This window comes from Hydra vulgaris, chromosome 15 (genome assembly GCF_038396675.1).
Source record: "Hydra vulgaris chromosome 15, alternate assembly HydraT2T_AEP".
Classification (NCBI taxonomy): Eukaryota; Metazoa; Cnidaria; class Hydrozoa; order Anthoathecata; family Hydridae; genus Hydra; species Hydra vulgaris.
The window spans coordinates 39,669,043-39,697,008 of record NC_088934.1 but is presented as its reverse complement, the minus strand read 5'-3'; the positions used below and the strand labels follow the sequence as shown (position 1 = coordinate 39,697,008).

The window sequence follows — 27,966 nt, the reverse complement described above, 5'->3', positions numbered from 1 at the left end:
CTGTCAACTCAGAAAACCTGCTTATGATTGACAATAATGAGTTGCCAAGTGAAGGCGTGGATGAGAACCTCGAGTATTTCATCCCATAGATTAATGAGGAAACTATACATGCATAGGTGTGTTAGTATAAAATTTATTATTGTTTAATAATAAAAGTTACCTGGTTTCTAAAATTTTGTTGTTTTGTTATTTGTTTCTTTCAGATGTAAATTACAAATCTGGTAATCGTCGACTTTTAGTTACGTGCGTTGCGTTGCTGACAATTCACAAGCATCTGTTAATGTTTCATAAATTTTTTTGTAAGATTTTTCCAAATTTTAAATTTTCGTTTTCCAGTTCCCATTTATAAAAATTTCCAGTGAACTGATATTGAATTTGTTTTATATTGTTAATTTTGTTGTCTTTACATTCAATTACAATTCACGTTTACTCGTTCATCAACCCGTGTATCACTTTTCTCAATCAATGATGGTTGAAAGATCAGACTACTTATAACTTTGTCACATGTGTCACTATTTGAATTTATCCCTTTAAGCAATTGTAGCCAGCGCCAAACAAGCAGAATACATGAGGTAAAATTAACCAGCTTAGCTTGTATGTACTTCTTATAAACAATGTATGTATATATGTGTGTGTATATATATATATATATATATATATATATATATATATATAAATATATGTATATAAATATATATATATATATATTTAAATATTTATATTATATTATATATATATATATATATATATATATATATATATATATATATATATATATATATATATATATATATATATATATAAAGTAGTCGAAAATCACTTAACAAAAATTTATTTCATTTAACTATGAGTTTCATCAATAAAGACTCATCCGAAATGAATAATCAAGTTAATTTAACTTCTATTTATACCTAAAATTAAAGTACAGCAAGTCAGAAATGTCTTGACTGCTGTAAATTTTCACACGTAAGTGGAATATGCTGACACTATTATAAAAATAATTCTTTAGAATTGTTTATTTCTGCTTTTTTAAAAAAATACTTTTTAAAAAGGGGGATTTAATGTAACTATTATTTCAGCTCACTTAATTTCATAGTTTTTTAGAAGAAACTTATTTTCGTGCCTGCATTTAGAAATCAATTGCGATTTTTTGTTTAAAAAACATTCTTGGTTTGCATGTGTGATTATTTCAAATTTTTCTTGTAGGCATAGTATGCCTTGTTTGAAAATATTGTTATATGTAGGTGGTGTTTTATGGATGGGCCACGCGGAATATTCAGTATACCGGAATTCTTGTTTTGAACATATTGCTTTAAACATATTGTTTTCTATTAGACAGATAATCTTTTAGCCAATAATATAATTTATTGCATGCCCTGCACCGTTTTAACTTTTCTAACACAATAAAGTTACCAACAGTGTTAAATGTCTCCGATAAATCTTTGGTAAAAACAAATTTTTTTTTTTTACAAATATTACAAATAAATTTTCTATCATAAATAGATAAATAAATAAAAAGTATAATGTATTCAAAAAAAAAAAGATACATTTATTTGCAACTCAAGTATGATGAATACACTGGTATTCTGATGGTAAGAATCAACTTCTTGCACTACACACACAAACACACATATATATATACAAACAATTATACTTTTTTTTTTATTACTTTTTAACAATTATACTGTTATTATTTATTTTATATAACTTTTATTTATGGTTATTATATATATATATATATATATATATATATATATATATATATATATATATATATATATATATATATATATATATATATATATATATATTTGTACAGTTTATTCAGCTTTCAGGTGTTTAAACACGACCTTGTTCTTTTTTTACGTCAGTAAATAAAATAAAAACTAAATATACTTTTTAAAAAGAAATGTACTAATGCAGTTTTCTCAGCTTTCAGGAACAAATTTCTACTTTCAAATCAGCAAATAAAATGCTATTAAAGTGGAAATACATTTCACTGCATGTTAAAAGATAAATAAAAAAAATGCAGATGGAAAAGGTTTTCCTCATAGTCATTTTATATTGCTTTCATGCAATACAGGTATGATTTTATATTTATGAATAAACATTTTGACGAATTTTTGAACTCATGAATAATAAAAAAACATAATATGTAACTATTTTAATGTTTCTATTTTCTTTTCCTTATTTATCAAACGTTTATAGTTCAATGTTAAATTTTAGTTATCGGAATCTTCGGCACAATTGAAGATTTATCTTGAAACATTTAAAGTATCCTATCCTAAACTTTTGATGCTAATTAAAGAACGAGAATTTAAGATATGTTTTGGTGCTGAATCGCTTAACTGTTTTATAACAAAAACTTTGACTTTTGATAAGACAAACACAATTAGTTTTCCTCAGGCTTTAACATATAAAGTGGATAACCCATTAATTTTAAAATCACCATCATCAAAGGTAAATGCAAAGTTCATCTTTTTTAATAAAAAATAATTGTATTTTTATTAATTAGTATTTTAATTTCTCTTTCTATAAACCTCTAGTGAGCAAACAACATTGGATCAACCAGCGTTGATATATGTTGGGTTAAGTAAGGCAACATCAAACAACTAAATCTAAAGTTGCTATATCGTTGGTTACACTAACTTTATTTTTCATCATAACTACAACGTTGTTATAGCGTTAGTTACACTAACGTTTTTTTTTCAAGAGAGATACTACGTTATTAAAACGTTGGTTAAAATAACATTACTTTTCGTAACGTTTGAGAATCTAACGTTATATGCCCTTTCCATTTCCAACGCTAATCCAACGTTTTTCTAACTTTAGCATACCCACTGGGCCATAACATAACTTTAAATCTACAGAGTGTTTTTTGGGGAATTGGGTAAAACCTGTGTAAATTTGTGAATGTGTGGAGACAAAAGCTAACTGCATTTTAATCACTGAAAGTTTTTCAGAAAAAAAATTAAGGTAAAAAATATTTTAGTTATCTTCTTTTTAAGGTTTTAAAGATTTTTTAAGATTTGTTTCTAAAATATTTGTATTATTATTAGACTATGTGCACGGGTGATACTAATCCATGGAAAATGAGTTTGCAGAATATTTTTTTGTTTTTTGTCGTTAAGTTTTATCAAAGAGATATAATATAGTCTTAGTAGTAGAATGATTTTCAATTATAGACCGTGTATTCATCATAATTTAAAGTAAACCAATCGTATTCCACTTTTTAAAAATATAATCAGATAGTATTTTTTCAAAACGTCTTAAGCAATCAAAGTGTTTCAAGTAAAAAATGGAAGTTCATATAAATTAGTAAACAATATCGAGAGTTCGTTTTTTTTTATTTTTATCAAGTGCTTTTTGAACGACAAATCATAAAATTATAAATTAGGATTAAATTAATGAATACCTAAATAAGAAGTATTGGTAGTATTTTTGCCGGATTTACCAAGAGATATTTTTTAAAGGTAGAAGGTATATTTATGTTAATTGAAATGCTTTTAAATTAAGTTTGAACGATTGAGACGCTTTTTAATTAAAAAAATATTATTTTTATCTTTTATTTATTTTATCACTCGTTAAGTTTGTTTCCCTATTCAGTTTATGGTTTGTTTATTTTTAATTTTCTTTTTAAAATAGTTTGATTCTTTTAGCGCATTTTTTAAAACATGTATATTTCTGCGCATTTTATAAAACATGTAAATTACCAATATATGCAAAAAAATTGCCAGGTATTAGAGGTATAATTTTGGGGCTTGGCGAAAAGACTAAGTTTGTCTTTTTCTAACCCCAGTCATGTAATAACTTTTTATAAGTTACGACTGTGAATTTTTTTATTGGCAAAAGTGTAAATAAAGTGTAAATCTCCATATATAAAATGTAGCAATTATTTTTTTAATCCAGCAAAAACGCTGCAAAACAAAATAAATTAATAGAAAAATATATTAATTTTCTTGCTAAAAAAATGTTTTTTAAGAATGTAACAAAGGTATAGATAAACAGGGAAGCAGAAAATAAGGTAAAAACTGGTAGTCAAAATTGTCTAAAACTTTAATATTTATACCTGAATCGAACTATTTAAAAATCGATTGCTTTACATAGATTGCGATTTTTGTTGTGATTCCTTCTTGATAGTTCGAACAGTTGTTAAAAACTTATCCTGACAATTTTTAAGAGAGTAATCCACTTCAATTACAGTTTTTAAATATACATACTACATTTCAAAATTTTTTTTTTAAAGCTAAGACGCCATTTTGACTTGCCGCTGGAATAATCATATTACTAAGGACTGTACCACAATTTCAAACGGTTGTCGGCTTTATTCTTCGTCTAGCTAGTCTATTATAACTCTATGATTTAATCTAAATTCACAATTGCAACTATGTTTATATATATTACAAAAATGCCAAAATGAATTTACGATCACATTTTATATAACATAAAAATAAAAAGAAAAAAAAAGTCAAACCAACGCACCTATTTATTCTTACGTTTTTCATGTTTTAAAAAAATGCCAATATGATTATTAAAAAATTATTAAGAAACCCTAGAAAGTATGAACACTCAGCGCAACTTAAGTATTTTTTACCTCTTTCATGTTTTTGAAAAAGTGACCCTTAAAAAATCTGGGAGTTGTGGAGAATTTAAACAATGTTAAACTCAAGTGATTAAAATCAACTCAAATGAATTTGAATTTTTCAAAAATTAAAAGAGTTTTATTAGATAATATTTATTGAGTTATAAACATATATATTGAGTATAATTATATACATGTTGAGTTATAAGAGTTTGAGCTTTGGTTTGTGATTTTTTACATTTTTAAAAACCAGTGAAACCATTTTCTGCATCAAACACAAAAAAATTGATTTGTGCATGGCTTTAACCTTAAATGCAATTTGGTTTTTTACAGACCATTTATTCAAATATCGGTTAATGAAATTCAAAATAAGTCGAGTTAAGTTATCTTTTTAATCTACATTCGGTTGATTTAATTTTGTTGCTGTTTTAAGCGGTGTAAATCATGATCCGCTAACACTTTTTTTTTTTCGAAAAGCAAATTCTTGTTGAAAAATATATAAAATTCGTTTGCAGGCTCTCTAAACATGGACAAGTTTTTCTTTTTGTTAAGGGATTATATTTGTGTTTCGAATGAAACAAACACATAATTACCACTCTCCATTATGGGATGGCTTTGGTGCGTTCCATATGTGACTTTAATGTTTATCCTACTAAAGCCACACTAAATAGAAGCGAAAGCCACACTTCTTTTTGCGCGAAAGTTTCATGTGACCCTCGTGCGGTAAGCTAATGTTAGCCATATATTACCACTCTTCTTAATGGGATGGTGTTGGTGCGTTCTATATGTGGATTTAATGTTTATCCCATTAAACCACACTAAATAAGAACGAAAGCCGTATTATTTTCGGACAAGAAAGTTATAACAAATACATTAACAAAAAATTATACATATACACCTATACAAACAAGCATCATATTGTACGTACACTTATTTGTATAGGAATACCAGTTAAAAAAGTTAAATGGAAAAACATCATATTATTTATAATTTTATTCAAGATAAATATATACGTATAACAATTTTTCATTTAATTTAAAAAATTCATTCTGTATTAGTTCTGTACACATAACTAATCTGATGAGTCATGCAATGAAGACCCAATATTTTCTTCAAATTCTCTATCTAGCATTCTTACAAAATCTTTCAACAGCAACAAAGATAGTTTAATATGAAATCCATGTACAAACAAAATCAAGAGAAAAAAATCAATAATAGCGAAAGCTTGCTTACTTTACCCGCTATTTTGAAATCGAACATTGTTTTCTGGTAGCAAACAAAACGTTTAATTATATTTTTATCTTCGTTTAGTATAACCCTGATTACAGTTTTATTTTTTATTATACTTAACGAGTATAACTCGTTAAGTATAACAACAAATTTTTATTCGTTAAATGTAATTCTGTTTTACAAATTTTATTGAAAGTTTATTTTAAATAATAATTCTAAGTATTTTCATTACAAAACCGCTCAAACATACTTACAACTATGAACTTTATCAAAACTGGAAACCACATGATATCATGGAATATTCTAGAGTTTACTACAGTGCATTGCAATGAAATCGTAGTTTACTATAGATTAAAATTTAAAATTCAAATCGAGGCAAGATTGTGTGTTTTATATGTATGACCCAAATGATAGTCACACCTAATTTACCACGTATTTATTTAAGGATTATACCACACTAAGTGGAATACTTATGTATATGCATTATGCGTTCCACATTTGGGCCACACTGATCATCAGCATATATATCAATCATTAACTGGAATATAGTTTTACATTTTTATTTTACTTGTAAGTACTATGGCCACACGTGGGGCACATATACTTCTCTTTTCGGGTTGCAACTTAAAATAAATGTCAAACTTTTTATACTTTTTTAGTTTACAACTTTTGGTATTAGGTGTCAATAATTTTGAGTTTGATTCAGTTGAATGTATTGTTAATAAAGATTTGTTAGTTTGCAACATTGAGTCAGCAGCTGCTTTTCTCCCAATATCAAATAAATCAAAAAAGCAAAAATTCTTTAACTTTTAAGTGTTGTAATTATTTTACAATTTTTAGGGAATGCACAAATATCAACATTTTTTTAAGGTCTTGGGATATTAACGAAGCATTAAAGGTAAATATGCTAAGATAGGCAACTTTCCTCAAATTTTGTGTAATTTTAAACTTTTTTTTCGTGATTTATTTACTACCTTCGTTTGTAACAAAGATTTTGATGTTCATTATTAAATCTGATATAGGAGTAAAGGTTATTTTGGGTAAACTTCTAATATCTTTTATTTTGTAGCTTTATTAGATAATTTAAAGTTACTAATACCTCTATAATCTTTATCAAATTTCTAAGAAAGTAAAGCTTAAGTTTATAAATTGTCAGTGCTATTCTTACAGAATTTTGTTCAAACTTTCTCTTATATTTTTAGAAAATAGAACCTTGTTAAAAGCTGCCTTTCTTTTTAGTAAAATTGTTGGAACATCTTTGTTCCAATGACTTTTAATAATATCATGTTTTAAACTCTTTTAAAAAAAATCATATAAGGTTTTGACAACTTTAAATTCGTTTCGTTGAAACTTGTGGTGTTTTTAACTTTTACTTCTTTATAATATGCATCGTTAACTTTTGTAAACATTTTTCTGTTATGAAAATAGTTGCTTATTAAGTGTAAAACATTAGTTAAAAATTATATTAAGCTTCAAAATTAGCTGTATGGAATCTACAAATTCAAAAGCTTTCTGAAATAAATAAATAATAATAATGTAAAGCGTTCTTAAGAGTTGTTTAGCTTTACTTTAAAGGTAAGAACGTGCAACGCAGTTTCACAGGAATAATTGCATCTAAGATTGTGTTGGTCATCATTGGATAAATCATTTTGTTCAAAATATGCAGTTATTCTTTTATCAATTATTTCCTCAAACATTTTTGTTTCTAGTAATACTTTGATAAGTACTGATATCATGAACTTCACCTTTCTGTTTATAGAGTGGTATAAAACTACCTGCTTTAAATTCATTTGAAACACTGCTTGTCTTTAGACATGTTGAATATAGTCATTAATAGATTAGTGATCAAAATATATTTTTCAATAAATTTTTGTCGGAATATCTGAACAACCACAGCTGCTTTTTTCTTTTAGGTTTTTTTAATCGCATCGACGATTTCGTATTTATGTATAAAAAGAAATAAGAAGTTTTGTCTTTTTAAAATCTTATTAGATATTTAAAATTATTAAAGTGATTGTTACAGTTATAAGAATCATTAAGTACACAATCGGAATTAGATTTAAATACACTAAAGAATTCGTTGAAAAACAATGACTTTTCAATGTTTAATTGTAATTCTATAATGAGGAAAAGAAGTGCCTTCAAAGTTTGATTTAACTTTGATGAATTTTTTGAAGAAGTCGTAAAAGTTCTTTAAGTTATTAAAAATTTTAGGTTATATTCTTTTCAAATAACCTGTTAATTTGTTGTTTTTTTAAACATTTGAAAGTTTGATAAATTGTTTTTTTTTGCGTAAACATGATGACAATTTGTCAGCCAAGAACCAGAAGGCCGTATGTCTACATTTTGTGTTTTTTTCTTTTATTATTAATAAATATGCAACAATTAATGGGGTATGTGTCCAATAAATCTAGCCTCAATAATGATAGAACTTTTTTAAATATATAAACAGTTAGTCGGACATTCTGGCAAAAAGTCTTTACAAAGTAATTTTTAAAACTTAATTTTCTCGGAAACATAAAAAATGGACATACGGCCTCTTTGTTGTTGGTTGACGAATCGTTGCGCAATTTTTTAAAACTTTTATTTCTCGTTGAAAAATTAAAAAAAACAAAAAAAAAAAAAATTAAAAAAATTTATCGTTGTCTTTGTTCTTGATTCGTATTTTTCTCAGTATTTTGGTAAAATGGCATCCTAGATGTTTATAATGTTGAATTTGAAGTAGTTTTATGAGCTTCATAAAATCAAATTATTTCAGAAGCTAACCTTTTTAGTTTTTTAAAAACTAACAGATTTGACAAAAATTTTGAAAAAATTTGAATGACGAGTTGTTTAAGTTGATATAACGTTAAATTTTGCAACGTTAACCAACGTTGTTATTACGATGCAAAGGCATATTTTTTTAATTATAATTGTTATGTATTGGGACTCAAGTTCCAAATACACGCTTCATAGTTCAAGGCGCCTTCCAGTACTCGGTGTTGAATTATGACAATACGAAAAAAATTAAAATGATAGAAATTTTTAAATATTGCCCCAACATAAAATAAAGATGTTTGTTACAAGAAAATAAGATCAAAGATTCTGTTTTTTTTTCTTCCCATATTTTCAACAATATTTTCTGGTAAAACGTTGTTGTACATAATATAAGATAACACGGAAACTTGAAGAGGATCGTAAGATTCTATTACGAAGAACTGTTTAACAATACAATCATAATAAATCAATTATTTCAAATAAATATAAAATGAAAAGTAAATACCGTTTAAGAAAACATACATACAAATAAGATTAGGTATCTCAATTATAAAAGACGGTTTAAAAATACTATAAAACCCAGTGGCCACGCGTCGTCCAGAGGACGTCTCACAGATGTTCAGACGTCCGTAAGATGTTCGATGTACGTCCCCTGGGCAACACATGCCCGCTTGGAAAGTTTAATCAAATATTTTAAGTTACATTTTGGTAAAGAAAAACGAAATTAAAAGAGCTTGAATATTTTATCTTTTGAAAAAAGTTTTTTTTTAGTTTATTCTTCTACTTTTAAAGTGCAAGTTCTTAATTTCCTAAAAATCACAACTGCTTTTCCAGATTTGAAAAAGGTTTTAAATAAAAAATTAAGGCACAATCATAGTTTAATATGATCTGACTCGATCATTCATAAGCAATTTTTCTTAGTTATAAAATCTGTTGTGAAAATTGATAGAAATGTTTTATTTTGATAACTATATTTAATTTATACCAGCTGTCTGGATCCGGAAAACACCGTAGCTCTAGGTTTTGCACCTACCATTTATGTACTTGTTTTTTATTTAGTTTATGTACTCCAATAGGTGTAAGTAAATGTCAGAAAAATAACAATTATTTATTTTGGCTTCGAGTTGAAAGTTAGCTCTTAATAATTTTAAATTGAAAATCTTTAATCACAACCCGCAGCCTATTGATTTTTTACTTTATTCAAACTCCCCCAGCCCCACTCAATTTTTATGTAAACAGTTGAAAAAAATATTCATGTAAAATAGTTTTATAATGAATAATTTATTCGCACAGGAACTATTATTCATATTAAATACTTAGCAATTTTTTTCATGAAAAAAAAATAAAAAAAATATTTTCTCTAAAGTGAGCAAATTTAACTTTTTGAGAAAAGACGTTAATATTGTAAGTCTTCCCCAACATAGAAAAAGCGTGATCCTTACAACTTTCTAATTGCATTTACATGTTACATAACTATTTTAGAATTTAAAAAACAAGTTTTCAAAAATATTTCAGACCCAGTTATTTTTATTTTATGTATGTTTATACCCATTTATATTTATTCGACAGACGAGAATAATCTAATTAAAAATAATCGACACTTTAAAAAAGAGCAGCTATTACTATAATGATAATAATAGTAATATTAGTAAGTAAAGTAAAATAAAAGTATAGAACTTTATTGAAATTTATATACAATTATTACTAATATGACCAATCCAACAAAAATGAACAAATAATAAAAGTTTTACTAACATAGATTGCAACAATAGGCTCCCCACTCTAATTCCAAATTTTCCCTTCCTCACTCTAATTCCAAGTTTTCAAATTAAAAAGAAAATATAATAAAAATTTTTTCTGAAAAAGTTTTTATGAAAAGTTTCTTCAAATAATAACAAAGGCTATTCATGAACTTATTTGTTTTTATATTAACAAAATATAACAAATGTATTTTATTACTAATACTGTATACGTTATACAATAATCTAATTTAAAAAAATGTTAATAAAATTATATTTAAAAAGAAAAATAATATATTAAAATTGGAAACCCGTTGGCTTGTTTTTCATAGTTATTGTTTAGATGTTGAAGCATTTAAAGCATTTATATATTTAAGTACGTCTGTAAATACGACATTGTTTGTCAAACATTTGTTATATAAACTAACTTGTAATATATATTCATCTACTTTAAAAAACAAACTAATACATGATCTTGTTCTCGAGCACACATCATAGATCCAAAAACATGCCTTTATTGGACCGCCGTGTTCCCGCCGTAGGCACAATGTGCTGGCACGACGCTGGCGTGCCTTGCTCGTTCCGCTGCGTTGTGCTCATCGTTTTTATGACAATCTTCCACCCACAAGCAACTGATGGCCCATAATTGGACAACATAATTTCAGAAAACATACCTTCGTTGGACAACCGTGTTACCGCCGTCGGCAAAATATGCTTAACACAGCGTTAGCGTGCCGTACTGGTACCACTGAAATTTATTAAATTAATTCTTAAATTTAAAAAAAAAAAAAAAAAAAAAATTTGAGTTGTTATTATAAACAGTATTGAGGTTTCTTGACAAAAAAAATTACCAAAAGTATTCAAAACTATTACCAGTAGCATAAAACTAAAAAAAAAAAAAAAAAAAAAAAACGCTCAGCATTCTGATTATTTTACCTTTTTTTTTTAAACAGTTATTAGACAAACTGTCACTTTGCTTTTTAAAACTGTTTTGCCTTCACTCTTTTGTTACTCATTTTGTTTTTCATGCAATCATGGTAAATATGATGTCAAACAAATAACACATGTCGACTAAAACTTTTTTTTTGGGTACTGAGCAAACAGTTTGTATAGCATTTCTCATTTTGATTTCAAATATGTAACTCATTTTTCACCATCACGTCAAGTTGTAAAGATATTTGGGTTCAAATCTTTAGCATTTGGGGTAAATTCCCTAATATTGTCAAAAAAAATCATTCATAAGTATGTCAACCCGGGTCTCAAAAGAAGCGTATTTTTTTAGAGATTTTAAAAATATTTTTTGTAATAAAAATAAGTATAATAAGTTTTGCCTTATATCGAATGCCTTATAATTACACCACATTAAAACTATTTGCATAACATCAATTAAATCAAATCATTTTTTACCTTCATTTTCATCCTGTCATCATTTACCTTTTTTGGCAAAACTGTGTCTGACAAATTTAATCTTCTGTTTGCAAATCTGAAGTTTAGTGTGCATTAATTAACTTTGCACAAGCCTTTTTGTATGTATCTGAATAAAATAAAAATGTTTATTTAGTATATAGGTTTTAAAGGTAAATATTCTAAAGATCAATTGATTGTAACTAGACTTATAATTTGAAGATATTTGAAAAAGTTAAACATTTTATTAAATTATTTAATTAGTTATTAAATTGTTGAACAATTTATTAAATTGTTATTTTTTAAATCTGAAAAGGTTAAGCAAAAATACGTTATTTCTAAAATTACAACAAATAGTTAAATATAAAATATTAGATTTACCAATAAAGGCATGTTTTTTGTGCTATGGATAGTGTAAATGTTGGGCTTTGAAAAGTTATCATCTGACAACTCCCTGGTCCTGCTTGTTTTTGAATCTAGCAAGTAGGAATTCACTAGCCCATTGTCCATTATGACAAAACATTTATTACCTAATATTTAAAAAGTTAAAAACATTTTTTTAAAGCAATAAAATAACTTATGTAAATTATGCAAGTTTTGCAAAGTATCAAATCTTTTCAAGTTTTGCAAAGTATCCAAAATCATTATTTCATCTCCATTGCTTGCATGTTTTTTAATGATTACACTTAAAGTACATGTCATGATTTACTTAAAAGTTTTTTATGGTACAGTTAAAGTACATGTCATGATTTACTTAAAAGTAAGGCTTTAAAAAATCTAAAGCAGTAAATAAAATTTGATATAATAATTTAGTAAAAAAACTTTTAATAATGTAAGATCTGCAGCATATATTTGTAAGGGAAAAGTGCATACTTCTTATCAATGTTAAAAAAAGAGCAATACTTACTGCATACTGCATAAATTATTCTGATAAATTACTAATAAAGTATATGTCAATGGACCTAGAATTCCAATGAAATGTGAAAAGTGTCTCTAAATTTTCATATCTGTTGCATGCAACTAAAATATCACCACCTCCATATAATATGAAGATTATAAATTATAGAGTAATATTTTAGTTGTATGCAACTGCATGTAATAGGTTATTAAAATTAATTTGTTTCTGTGCTCTAATAAGTAAAGAGTACTCTGTTAAGTCTATATGTGTATGCATACATATATACATACATATATACATACATACATATATATATATATATATATATATATATATATATATATATATATATATATATATACATACATATATATATATATATATATATATATATATATATATATATATATATATATATATATATATACAAACACATATTTATATACATATGCATATATATATAGCTCCACCTGAATTTGGTATTATCATTTTTTTACTTACTACAAATATTATAATTTAATTAAGTTATTAGATAATAACAAAATATAAATAATTTGATAAATTATTTGATTTGAATAAATTATTCAATGCAGTCTTTATTAAATTAACATGCAAAAATCAAAGTTGAATTTATGTTTAGAATATAAAATCCTTTAAATAAAAAGTTTTTTAGCTGTTTCTTAGATTTCCTTATATCATTTAACTGCTTTTTATGTAATGTTATTTATTTATTAAGATATATATATAAATATATATATATATATATATATATATATATATATATATATATATATATATATATGTATGTATATATATATATATATATATATATATATATATATATATATATATATATATATATATATATATGTATATATATATGTATATATATATATATATATATATATATATATATATACATATATATATATATATATATATATATATATATATATATATATATATATATATATATATATATATATATATATATATATATATATATATATATATATATGTATGTGTGTAAGTATGTGTTGTCAGGCAAGAACCAAAAGGCCATATATCCATTTTATGTGTCTCCGAAAAAATTAAGTTTTAAAAGATAATTTGTGAAGGCTTTCTGCCAGAATATCCGACTCATTTTTCAAATAATTTTCTAAGTTGCATCATTCTTTAGACTAGATTGGTTGGAATCGTACTCCATCGATTGTTGAATATTTATTTATAATAAACAGAAAAAAATGCTGAGATCCATTTGCCACAGTTTAGACCACTCACTTAAAGAATCTATGTCAGCCTGAACATGGACAAAATCAAGAACACTTTTTAGTCAGACAACTAGTTGACAATCATCAGCAAAAAATTTACAATAATTTCTAACAAGTTCTGGCATATCCTTGATAAAAATAAGAAACAATTGTGGTCCAATAACAGAACCTTGGGGCACACCACTCAACACCTCAATCCAATCTGAACAAACCTCACGCAAAGGAACACGCTGATTCTTTTTGCAGAGAAAGTCTGTACAATATACAAATTTTATCTTTAATTTAGAAGAACAACATCGCAATTTCATAAACAGCCTATATTTCTCTCTATACGCAGTTCTAATCTCAGCATTAAACCATTTTGAATTACATTTACTAGGTCTAAACGAGGTGGTTCGCTTAGGAAATATAAATTGTTCACAAAGAGAGATCTAAGCTAATATGAATAATCCAAAGCACTCATCAGCTGACTTATTAATAAACATCTCATTCCAATCTAATGCATCAAGAGCTAGGCTAAAAGCATTATATTCACCTTTTTCATAGATAAAATTTATTTTATAAAGAACAGGTACGTTGATTCGAGAAGTTAGTCTATAGTCCCATAGCAACGAATAATGAAGGCAGTTTTTTGCTGTACAGCCAACATGCGATCAGGGTTGTCAGAAAAAACCAAGTATAAAGTGTTGTTGAGAAAAGTAGGTTTAGTAACGAACTGGGTGAGAAAACAATCACTAATATTTTTAAGAAAATCACGACTAGCGGGTTTTCCTTTAATACAATGATCACCCATATGGGTCCACTTAATATCACTGTGATTGAAGTCACCAATAATATGTTAACTGGTGTATATTCCATTATCAACAAATACTTTAGCGCGTGCAATAGACTCATTAATTTGAACATTAGATTAATACTGCATTTGAAGATGACAATAAAGACACCCCTCTAAGAGACGATCATTTCATATAACAACCTTGCACCAAACTTACTCAACCAGCTGCTGATCATTGAACTCGCAATTCAATGAATGAATATCATTTATAATATAAATGGCTACGCCACCGCCTCTTCTTTCTCTATTTTGTAAGTATTCAGTGTAATAATTTATAGAGGTCAGCGATGATAAATTGAACCAGGTCTCTGTAATGGCTATTATATGAGGATGATCTAATGTGGCTTTTCGAGCTTTGAAATCAGTCCATTTGTTCTCCAGCGATGTAGCATTTGTATAAAAGCATTTAAGATTTGAAATAGTAATAGAAAAAAATGAGGATAAAAAAACTGCATTAACTGGATCTATGAGACTATGAAATAGCATAGACATTTTTAAATTAGTTTTAGACTTCCTTTCTTTCTGTCCAACGAATGGATCCAAAACGGACTGCCTAAAAACATTTTTTGCCATCTCTAATGCCGTATCGGAGCCTCCCTTTAGTACCTTTTACTTCTTCAGTCAAATTATCATTTCTGGCTCTACACTCAACACGTAGTTTAGAAGATGCAGTCCTCTTATTTTCGGTTTGGTCAGCTGTAACAAAGATTTTGTTGAAACCAATCACTTTCTTGAGATATCTAGCATTTTCCAGTGCTGTCTGATGGTTTCCATGACTATTAAATTCTACTAATATAAGAGGAGGATGCGAAATCATTTGACTTGTCTGAGTTGCATTTAAATTACTTAACTCAGAAAGTTCAGAAGGAACATATTTCTTTTTGAGTCTCCTCTGAACCTTAACATCATTTCTGGACAGTTTCAAAACAGCCAGAATATCATCTACGGCTTTATTACCATCGTTCTGGTTAGAAGACTCTGCCACACCACTAATAATAATATTATTTTCAATTCTACTTTTTTCATTGCTTTCCTTCATGATTTTTGCAAAAAAAGCTGCATCGTTCTCTCTAGAGGTTCCATTTCTATCTTTGTTAATGAAGCCAGCCTATGCATTAACACTACTTATACTATTAGAATTATGTTTAAGACTACCAATTTCAAAGCGTTTTTCATCATTTTCTGCTGCTAATGAACTAACTCTTGTAACAAGAGTTGAAACCAGTGACAATAGTTTTCTAAACCAAGTATGCAGTTGTTTAGTCAGTTCACTCGGGTTTCCTTGGGCAATTCCTGGCCAATTTTCTTCTCGAAGGAAGCCAATGATATTTAAATAAATATCTATCTTTTTATTAAAATCAAGCCTTGTTAGTATTAGCAGCCAATTATAATTTTCTAATATGCCTTGTTTGCATTGCGTGATAGTATCAGGCATTTCATGGCCTGTATAAATAGTGTCATAGATATACCATGTATATATACATACCATGTATATGTTAATATATACCATGTATATATATACCAGGTATATATATGCTGTATATATATACCATGTCATGGCCTATATATATTCCTTGTATCTATGTATCGAGGATACAAGCTATATTTTTGCTTATATTATTTTGTTATCATTTCTTTGTCAAAGGCTTTAAAAAAATGTTGTTAAAAACTCTTTAAATATATTCTTAATGCCTGACTCAGGCACAAGAAATATATTTAAAGATTTTTTAACAACATTTTTTCAAGGCCTTTGACAAAGGAATAATAACAAAATAATTTAAGTAAAAATATGGCTTGTATACTCGAGACATGGGTACAAATTATATATAATTTTTTAATTGCAATTTCCTATACCAATAATAACAAAATAATATAAGCAAAAATATAGCTTTTATCCTTGATACCGTCGAAAGGGTTTACTTTATACGATTTTAGAACAATATATTCAGTTGTTTTTTTTAAATCAATACAATTTTTGTGTCGATCGTACCACTCTAAATAAAAGAATATAGAGTAATTTTTATTTTTGACTTCCAATATATTTTTATTTAAAATAATCAATAGGTAAAACTTAAAATTGAAAAATAAAGTTTGTAAAATGAGGTAACTACGGTATCACAGGAAATTTTGCTGCGAGTAAATGCCGCCGCCGCTTCAATATTTCCACATAATTATGGAGAAAAAGTTGACGCTGGCAGGAAATTTTACTGCTAAAATTATTTTAGGGGTTTTTCCGTACCTTTCCATAGATGCAAAGTAACCAATGTTGTTTTGACGCGCAGTGATTAAAGCGCGTTAGATGCGGAAGCTTAAATTTTAGTCCGTTTTTTTAATAGATTTATCTTACGTTTTTTAATTTGAAAAAGCACTTAATATAGTTCAAATTCAAAATCGACGAAGGAAATAACGATAGACCATCTTGATAAAAATATCTTTTTAAATCATATAACCTAATAAAGGAATTGTAATTATGGTATAAAAGTAGTATATCTTCTTTAACCCTTGTTATAAACAAAGATATTTGATTCATAATTTTACTTTTAATACTGCTAACTAATTTAAATAAAACAATCAGCTTAAACAGTGCCTGAAATAGCTATTATAGTTTTTATTTCAAGCTCTTAATTCACTTCAATGTAAAATAAAAAAAATAAATACAATAAATAGCAAATAAAATACAATCCACACTTCCAATCTGTTGTTGAAAAATTTTAAGGTTTATTAAAATACTTGGTGGAAATTCACAATCAAAATTAGCAAAGTTCTTGTAACATCTGGCCAGCTGGTTAATTAAACTTGAATCTAAATTGTTATACATGCTATCATATAGTGAAATATACCAATTTGTTAATCAGGAGGTAACCCAGTGGAAATTGATAAGGTGGATCTGAATGGAATTTCTTTACTTTTATTGTCTTGAATCCATTAGTCTGTGACAATAAGATATCCTGCAAACCAAAAATATCAGGAAATTGCTTCTTCATAATCATTTGGCAAAATTTATATATTCATCAGTTAATTCTTTATTATCTAATATTACTTTTTTCATTGTTTGTGCAAAAGTAATGTTAAAGTTTTTGGTAGTAGGTTTAAAATATTTCTCTAAATATTTTTCAACTATATCAACAATATTATGTGGAATCACATTTTCAAATGGAGGATAATAAATTTTTAAGCAAGCCACATTGTATAATAGTTTTAACTTCTTATTGCAATCATTTACATTACATTAAAGAGAACTATTTTTTTTAAACATTGGCAAATTTTGAATGGGCCTGTCCAATTAGGCTCCAGCTTTGAATCTTTTCTGGAAAGCTTTTTACAACTTTTTATTAACACTAGAGTGCCAACTTTGTGCAAGTGTTCATTGGAAAAATGTTTAGCATCATTCACTTTTTTTTGTGGCGTTCCTAAGCCTTTTGAATTTTTTTAGTGCATTCTTTTGTATTTCTATTACATCTCCTAACAGACATTCTTTGTTTTTGTAAACTCTCGTCAATTATATGTTTACTGTCAATATTGCTTTTATTCGATTTTATTTGCAAAACAACAGGAAATCTAGCTTGTCGTCTAATAAACTAGACAAAATGGGTTTGTTTTGCAGACAAAGTTTGAAAATAAAATGCTCTCTATGTATAGATTCCACGTGCTTTGGCTTGCATCAACTTATTTTAAAATTTTAACGCTGAAGAGTTTGATTAAAATTTTCATCCTGAATATTGCTTTGTGGGTGGTAGGCACTTGTAACATTACATTTTGTTCCCAGAATTTTATTTAATTCACGGTTTACCTAATCAAAAAAAATTATTATGAATATATTAAATATATATAAAATTATTAACAATATTATAATTTTCAAATAACTATGAAAGGTATCAGTAAAATTTGGTGTTTCATACAAAAAAATTTTAAAAAATGAGAATATAAAATAAATTTTAAATAAATCAACAAAATCAATTCAAAAACTAAAACCAACACAGTACCTTATAAACTTACTTTCGCCATTGATCACTAATTTAAACTTCACTGCAACAATGTCTTGTAAAGCAATTATACAAGAACTATGTTATATTTGTAGCTGTTTTATCCGATAAGGAAGCAGCTTCAGGCCATTTAATGAATAAACATGTTGCCGTTATAATATAGTTTTTTCCTTTTTCTGTTAGAGGAAGGAGGTCCAAATAAATCTATTCCAATTGTACTCCATACTTCATCTTTAACACTTTTAGGCTGACATTTTTTCAAATGCTCTATAAAGTATAATATAAAGGATAATATTATACATATTGTAACAAGGTTAACTATAACTGATCATTTTAGTTAATTTAGTATTTAATAACTTTATATTATTTGCAAACAATATTGTTTACAATTATGTTTATTTACTATTTTCAAAATTAAAAATTTATATACATATATATACATATATATATATGCATATATATATATATATATATGCATATATATAAATATATATATATATATATATATATATATATATATATATATATATATATATATATATATATATATATATATATATATATATATATATATATATAATAGTATTAACTATAACGTTTGATATGCAAAAATATGCTTAATAAAAATATCGTAAAAATTAAGTTATTAACCTAACGCACCTGTTTGCTCTTTGGCATTTATCATAAAAATTACAATTTTTGTTAACATCATCTACCATCCCTTTCGGGTAATACCTCTCTGAGAGTTTTGTTAGAATGACTTTAGAGGGTATTATTCCTTTGACAATTAAATCAACAAGATTGTTGTACTCTTGGTCAACCATACTTTTTTAAATTAAAAAAAAAAGAGGAAAAATTTCCTGCCAACGCCAATTTTTCCTAGGATATTATGTAGCTATGCAGCAAATTTTCCTATGGAAATAATGCCGCGTCGGAAAAACTTCCTAGCAGCAAAATTTCCTGTAACACCGAACACATGAAATTTAAGATTTTAAAAGTTGAATTTTTAACATCAGGAAGTTTAAGATGTATCTCTTTATTGCAAAAACATTTTTCATTGATAAAACAAACAGTTTTATTCCAAATAACAACAACAACAAAAAAAGAACATATACATATTTAATATTGATGATCTGTTGATCATCAATATTAAATATGTTTGAAGTTGGAACATTAGCAAGTGATTCAGTATTTTTTTCAAATTTACCAAAAAAACTAGTTATAATTTCAACTCTTAATTTTGACCTCGATTGTTCAATATTAGAAGCATTTCTGCCGAAAAAATATTGTTTTGTTTCATGAAAGAATTTAACCAGTCAAATCCAGGTATCGTAAGATTGAAACTGTTTGAACAATTGCAATTTTTGACAAAATCAAAAGCCATTCTAACTTCTAATCTTACAATAGGAAAACTCCAATCAGCAACAGCTTTTAGCATTTGAACAATGAGTACATCTGCTTTGCTTATAATTGCTTGCCTTCCAACTTTTTTAAATTGGGATTTTAATGTGGCCCATCAAGGTTGATTTTTTTAATTTATGCTTAATTTTTTTAATTTATGCTTTACGAATACTCATGTCTTTACTAAGATCTTCTATTTTTCGAAATCTTCTTTAGATTTCGTTTTATAAAACACTTTTAAGTTTAGTTTACGTTTTAATTTCACAGAATCATAAAAAACAAAACAAAACAAAAAAACAATAAAATAAAATAAATACTCTGTCCGGAGTTACATTGCAGCCCGAAGTTACACCGATTAACGGTATAGGCTATATTTTTGCTTACAAAATTGCTTATTGTTGATTATTTTGTTTATATTGATTTAGAAAATTTGAATTTAAAAGTTTTTAAAATATATTCATAACTTATTCATAAACATTTTTAAAAACTATTCGTAAAGTTGAAGAGCTTAGTGCTAAAAGTACTTAAGTCACAAAATAAATGTTTTGAGAAAATCTACTTTGATAAGAGATATAATGCTGCAAAATAAGGATTTAATTTGGCTGATAAAAGAAGATTTCTTCAAGCATTTATTTTATGACTTAAGTACTTTTAGTACTAAGCTTGAAATTTTAATATTGTAAAGAATTAATATTTCAAAGGAACCAAATACATAAATACATATTATAACTTTAAGTTGAGTTTTATAATTAATAACATAATTAACTTCAACTACATATTAAACATTATTCTATATTAAAAATGAAATGCTTCTAAACTGAATATATTGTTAAAGTTTGCGGTTATAATTTGACACTGCAGCAAAGTTTAAGCCTATAGATGTTGGACCGTGAATTCGGCTTTCTGTTTGCCCTGTGAGTAGCAAGGCTTTATGAAATAGGAAAAACTACAAACGAACTACAAAAAGTTAGAAACAAAAATTCTTTTCCACAATAGAATCACTTTCCCCAAATAGCAACTGCTCAAATAGTTTAATGCAACCGCACACTAGAATAATTGCTTTGAAAGGTAATGTTTCTCTGCCAAATATCCAATGCAATGCGCAAAAGTTGTTACAGAAAATCCCAAAATCAACATATTAGTACAAAATTGAACCAACACAATTAAACCTTAAACTTTTTTTGTAATGTTAGCACTAAAAAAAAATTATTTGAAGTTTGATTTGAAGTTTTAAGTTTTAAATCAAGAAAGGTTACTAAATTAAAATCATGTTTTAACCATAGGTAATTTAGTTAAACATTAACAAAGAACTAAAAAAATATTAAAGAACAAGAAAAAGTAGTAGTGTTTTAATTAACAATATATATATATATATATATATATATATATATATATATATATATATATATATATATATATTATATATATATATATATATATATATATATATATATATATATATATATATATATATATATATATATATATCTATATATATATATATATATATCTATATATATATATATATATACACATACATACATACATACATATATATATATATATATATATATATATATATATATATATATATATATATATATATATATATATATATATATATATATATATATATATATATATATATATATATATATATTTTATTTGATTAAAATAACTCGTTATTTTAATCAAATAAAATTTGTAAAAGATATCCAAAACTATTTATGCACAAAATTAACTCAAGATGATTATTAATCTGTCAAAAATGTTACTGAAAAATCCCGAGAAAAAATGTTTGTTAAATCTAAATATCCTCTGATCAAAAAATTTAATATCTTGAAAAAAATAAATTTAAAAGAAAAAGCTGAGACTCCTTTATTTTTTAAAGATGTCGTGTTAAACCTATGTGAAACGGAAATACCTGAAAACCACAGAAATCATTTAGAACTAAGACTTAAATTTGTTCCAACTATACAAACTATGCCCTATTAAGACATTATTTCAGTAACAGAATACACTGCGTTAAAACTAGCGTATTGCAATAAAATTGAGAGTTCACAAGACTTACGCAGAAACTTGTTGAGGCAACTTAAAATGCTTAAACCACAAAAAAACAGTAATTTAAATTTTAAACAGAGGGAAGCATTAAAGCAAATAAAAGAGGACAAAAAAATTGATATATACTCTTTTGATAAAGGAGCAGGCTTTGTTAGAATAGAACACATTAAAGCCAATGACAAAATTCGTCAAGAGATTGGCAAAACAAAGATAATTAAAGAGGACCCTACCATTACATTTGCTACTAAAATTAGAACTTACCTTTCAAAAAAAGTAATAACAAATATTCGCGTTTAGCCCAATTCAAACCACGATCCAAAAATAAAAATCTTAGAAAAATATTTAAATGATTTATTCATAGAGCTTTATCAATTTGATCTAAAAATTTTTTAAATGAAGAAATCGATTTCTTAATAAATGTGTTTGCTGAAAATGGATACGAAAAGAAAAAATTTCAAGGCCGTGCAAATATTGTTATAAAAAAACGACACTCAAATAATGAAATAGTTTTATCTAACAATGAAGCAACCATACCAACTATATCACTACCGTGGATCCCAATATTATCACCAAAACTTCAAAATTTTTTTAGGAAAGCAGGTTACAGGGCAGTCTTTAAATCTAGTGCAAATCTTAAATCTTTGCTAACTTCACGCAACAAAACAAAACTACCATCAAATAGCCATCCCGGAGTATACCTAATAGAATGCGAGTGTGAACATCAATACATCGGCGAAACAAAAATGAAAATAGCAACAAGAACAAAATAACTCCAAAAAAATGTTTTTAAAGAAAAATTAGAACAATCTGCAATTGGGCATCATAAAATTAAATGTTCATGTAGTATAAAATGGGATCAAGTAAAGACGTTAAAAGTAAAACCCAAAAAATTTGAAAGAAAAGTTCAAGAGGCATTGAAATTCAGTTCAACAAATGCAGACCTAAAAATGGAGGTATGAATTTAGATGATGGTCAATATGTAAAAACGGAATTCTGGACGCCATATTTTTTATACCTACGTAATATTAAAGAAGCGTTACCGTTTGTTTGTAATTTAATTTAATTAATAATTTGTAATTAAAGCTGAAGATGCTAGTTTCAATAATCTAGCGAAAATTTCTTAGATAAAATAAAAAAATTAGTATTGAGGGAATTCGTATTTATTGATGTTCATATACTAAATCTATATATATATATATATATATATATATATATATATATATATATATATATATATATATATATATATATATATATATATATATATATATATATATATATATATATATATTTAGTATATGCCCTTTTATATATCTTTTCTAGATTTTATATATATATATATATATATATATATATATATATATATATATATATATATATATATATATATATATATATATATATATATGTATATATATATATATATATATATCTGTATATATATATATATATATAATCTAGAAAAGAAGAAAGAATTCTACCATACATAGTGAGACAATATCTGCAAGTTACCAAAGAAAGTAGTCATCATTGAAATCATTATAGCAAAACCAAGTTCTTAAAATGGACATTTTTTAAAAATTCTCAAAATGGACATTTTGAGTGTACCTAGAGAATTAAGAAAAAAATGGTAGTATCACTTTTATCAGATTAATTTTTTTAACGTCCTTACTTAACTGTAAATTTAAATGGAGTGAAAATATTAAAATTATGACTTTTTTGAAACAATCAATTGAATTCACATTTAATTTACGTTATTATCTCTAAACCAATTACGGTTTAAAAATACAAACATTTCCACTAACTCTGGTGCCGAAGATGCTCGCCGTTAAAATTAATAATATGATTTTATTCCAATTATTTTAAAGTAAAATATAAAGAAGAAATAGCAACAACTTGTTTTTGCAAAGTATTTTTTTGTTTCTCGAGGAAAGCTATTTTCTTAAAACATTTTAGCTATTAAAATACGCTCTTTACCTATCGAGGTAAATGTTGATTTGGATCATCAAACTGATGAAAATAATTCAAAAAATAAAGTCAGCGTAGTTGCGGACGAGACCGGTATGATGCCCAGGTGTTATAAGGTAAATTATAAACGGCTAAAGGAACAGTTTTTCATAAAAGGACACTACTTGAAAAAATCAAGTGAAAATTTTTATTAATAAGTCAACAGGGCAAAGTGTGTAGAGAATAACAATTCTTGTTAAGTGAGTTAAATTTATGATTATAGTATAATTAAGTTTTTTTTTTGAAGAGCCACATGTTGTATATAGTTAAGGAGAGATATGGACGTACACAGCGTGTTGGATATATAGTAAGAAGTACGCTGATGTTATTCTGAGTTGAATTATGTTATTACAAAATTTGAAGTTTGTTCTTATGTTTATGAAAAAATGGCGATGATTAAATCACGATATGTAACTACCTCCCGTTTATTTGTTTCAAGTATTCACTTCACACTTTTTAATGTAAAGTTTTGTGAAACACAACATATTTATTTGTTATAACTTCTAAAAACTTATTTAAGGCTTAAATATATTTAAAAATTTATTTTTTTACTCATTAATGTGTTTTATTTTAATTTATTAACATGTGGAATGTTTTGCTGCTTTTGCTTAACAATGAGGAATGTTCATAAAACTACAATGACTTTACAAATGCTAAGAGATTTTTTTTTTCAAATTAGAAAAATAAAGTATAATATATATCTATATTAACTGACTTCAACATTGAGCATCAATTTAAAATTTGTTTTAGTATGTTAAAATTTTTTTTGAAAAACCCGTAAGGCATCTCTCTCCTCACTTGACACTCGCGTCAGCCTTTTATTTTAAAGATGTGTATGCACCGATATCTCCAACAATGACGACTGAACTGCAAATGAAAGACGCACATACATTCTTAATTTAGAAATAGGTGACAACATGTTTTCCTAACTTGTCTATACTTTTGTATAGACTTTTCTTTTTATATCTAATTATGATCAGAGAAGTTTCAGAAAAGTTTAAATTATAAATAATTTGTGATCAACAGTTACAAAGAATATCTTTCTGGATTGGCATTAATTTTAATCGAATATGAGCTTGCTGAGACCATTGACTTTGAATTGTCAATAAATTATTTTGCTTTAACCCAGCGTCTTATACAATGTCCTATATCCGTTACAAGTCCATATAATGTTCTTAAGACGTCCAACAAACGTTCTGTACCCGCTGGAAAATAAACCTCGCAGAAAAAAAATTGTATAAACTGGAGGAAAGTAAATTTCTTTCTTAATGCTTGCTTTTATTAATATGTCTAGTGTAAATACATCTTTAAATAACCAAACCATTTCAATAATATTAAACTTTTCTTTTTTTAACAATAATTGTTAACCAAAGTAAGCTTAGCAAACTCAAATTATAGATTGTTTAGTATGATAAAAGGCACATAAAAGCATCAACAAAATATATTTATTGCATGCGTGATTTAAAAAAAAAATGTTTCAGGGAGTAATGTGTCACCCCTAACCCCTTTCACTCACTACTCATTTCCCTGCCAACTCCCCTCTCCCTTCCCCCCTCCCCCATTTCGCTAAACATCTATCTACTGTTCAATACTCTTTATTTTTTCCGTGTCGATTTTTAACATTGTTTTTTTTAACTACAAAGTTTTTTTAAATTAACAATGAATAAGTTTTTCAAGCATTATTCGAACCTTATACCTCTCGATTGTGAAAACAGCGCTTCAACCACTGCGCGAAGGTTGATCAAATTTGACTCGTATTCAAATCAACAACAAAGTATACAAAGTATATACATGAAAAATGTTGTTGTAAAATTGAAAATACAATAGGCTGAATATTCCGTAGGTTGAAAGTTCATTAGGTCAAAAATACAGTGGGTCAACGATTTAGCAGGTTTAAAAATTAGTAGTACATGTTTTAATTAGGTGTAAATATAAAAATCATATATTGTCGGCTGAAAATGAAAAACGTCATAATCTATGATTTACGATATTTCAAAATTATGTTGAGTTATAGGTCACTATTTTTCTGTCACAAAACATTAACTGTGTCTTTTAATAAAATTGTATTTAATTTGGCAGTTTTTAAATATTTTTAAAAATGTTTTTTTATTAGGATGATTGTCTATATAAAAATAAAAATACTTTTTTAACCCATGTAAGTTTTATATAAAGTACTTAAATTTTTTTTGTATAGGTTAATGTGAGCTTAAGTATAAAACCAAATCTTTTTTGGCATGAAGAAGTTTCCACAAGTTTTTCTTTTGATTCTGTCGGTATGAAAAACTTTACTTCGACCAATAATCTAGCATCCACATTATCTTTCACAGTAAGGTTAGAACAAAATTTGTGAAGTATTTCTAACAAGTTTTACTTTTTATTAATTTTTGGAAGGAAATAATTGTAAATTTTTTTTTATTTATTTATAACTTTTTATATTTTAAATCTTTGAGTATTTAAACTTGAAATTTTACAGCTTCAATCATAATAAGCTTTTGACGATATTTATTTGTATTACGAGGTCTATGAAAAGATTGAGATGGTATTGCATCACCCATGTCTTCTTAGATACTTCTAGGTAATCTTAAGGTTGTCGCACATCTACTTTACTCGATGGCAATGAATAAAACCGAGTTGCAAATAGTATCTCGGATTTATTTATCGTAATTGAGTTGCGCGGCTGTATTAAACAATCTTATGAGTATCTAGAGGTACAGCAATTCAATATTAATAATGGGGCAATGTTGTTTTATATAGTTCACATACTGTAAAATTGCGCTAATATTGTTGCTACTCGGAAATTCGATATATTACCAGTTAATAAGATTCTACATCATTTAAAATATAAAAAACTTTGCAAAACTTTAACTAAATTTAGACATTAGATTGAAATATTTTTGGTTCTAAATGAAGTGCAGATTTTGTCGTTACGCTCGTAGCAGCGGTAGTTTCAGAATTAAAAATTTTCTTTGATCTTTTCTTATCAAATACAAAAAAAAATGTTTAAATACTTTGCCCGTTTATATCACTGTATAAATAGCCAAATTGTAAACTCATTTTCTAGCTATACTTTGAGATCAATAATAAACTCGTGGTTCATTTATTTTTAGCAATTTTGCGTTTTAGTTTAATATTTGTTATGAGATAAATTTGTTATGAGCTAAAATACATGGAGCAAACTCCAAACATTAATATGTTAATACTTATGTCAACTAAGGATGATTTGCAAAAATAATGCGATGATTGGAGCCTGGGAACAAGAAAGTCTCAAAATTTTAGCCCCTCAGTCCAAAAGGTGAGAGCAACAAGTGACAAAACATTTTTTGTACTATTCTTAACTAGACTTATATTCATAATAAAATTTAAATTTCATGGTAAAATATTTCAATGTTCAAAAATTATGACCATATAAAGTTTAAACCCCCTTCCCCTCAAATTGAGGGGGTTGCACTTTTTATATGGTCATAGTTTTTTTTAGATCAAACTATCAAATTTAAAATTTATCAACAAATATAAGTCTAGTTGAGCATAGTACAAAAAAATTTTATCATTTTTTTGCCAAAAGTTGACTAATCATAAATCAAAATTAGTAAACTTTAAAAAATCGATAAGCCGATTCAATTGACTATTAATTTTCTACTAATCGATTAAAAGTCAATTTATTCGAGTGCTAAACTTGTAATCCATATATCTTTTTATTCAGTTGAATTTTTTGAACTTTAAACTTTTGTTTGTTTATTTGATAAGAGTAGCATGTAGTATTATATATTTACTATTGTATACTGTTTTTTTATGTACTTT

The 27,966-nt window shown here is 26.2% G+C and overlaps 1 protein-coding gene across 3 annotated transcripts in view; it reads left to right on the top strand.

Moving 5' to 3' along the window:
• The first annotated feature begins 1,892 nt into the window (after window positions 1–1,892).
• The window catches only part of LOC136092345 (uncharacterized), a 41,058-nt gene continuing 14,984 nt past the window's right edge, over window positions 1,893–27,966 (top strand). For all 3 annotated transcript variants that reach the window (XM_065820363.1, XM_065820362.1, XM_065820361.1), the window contains exons 1-3: window positions 1,893–2,083; window positions 2,227–2,460; window positions 26,363–26,499. In XM_065820363.1, coding sequence (XP_065676435.1) covers window positions 2,027–2,083; window positions 2,227–2,460; window positions 26,363–26,499 — 428 coding nt within the window. In that variant the 5' untranslated portion in view covers window positions 1,893–2,026. The remainder of the gene's footprint in view (window positions 2,084–2,226; window positions 2,461–26,362; window positions 26,500–27,966) is intronic.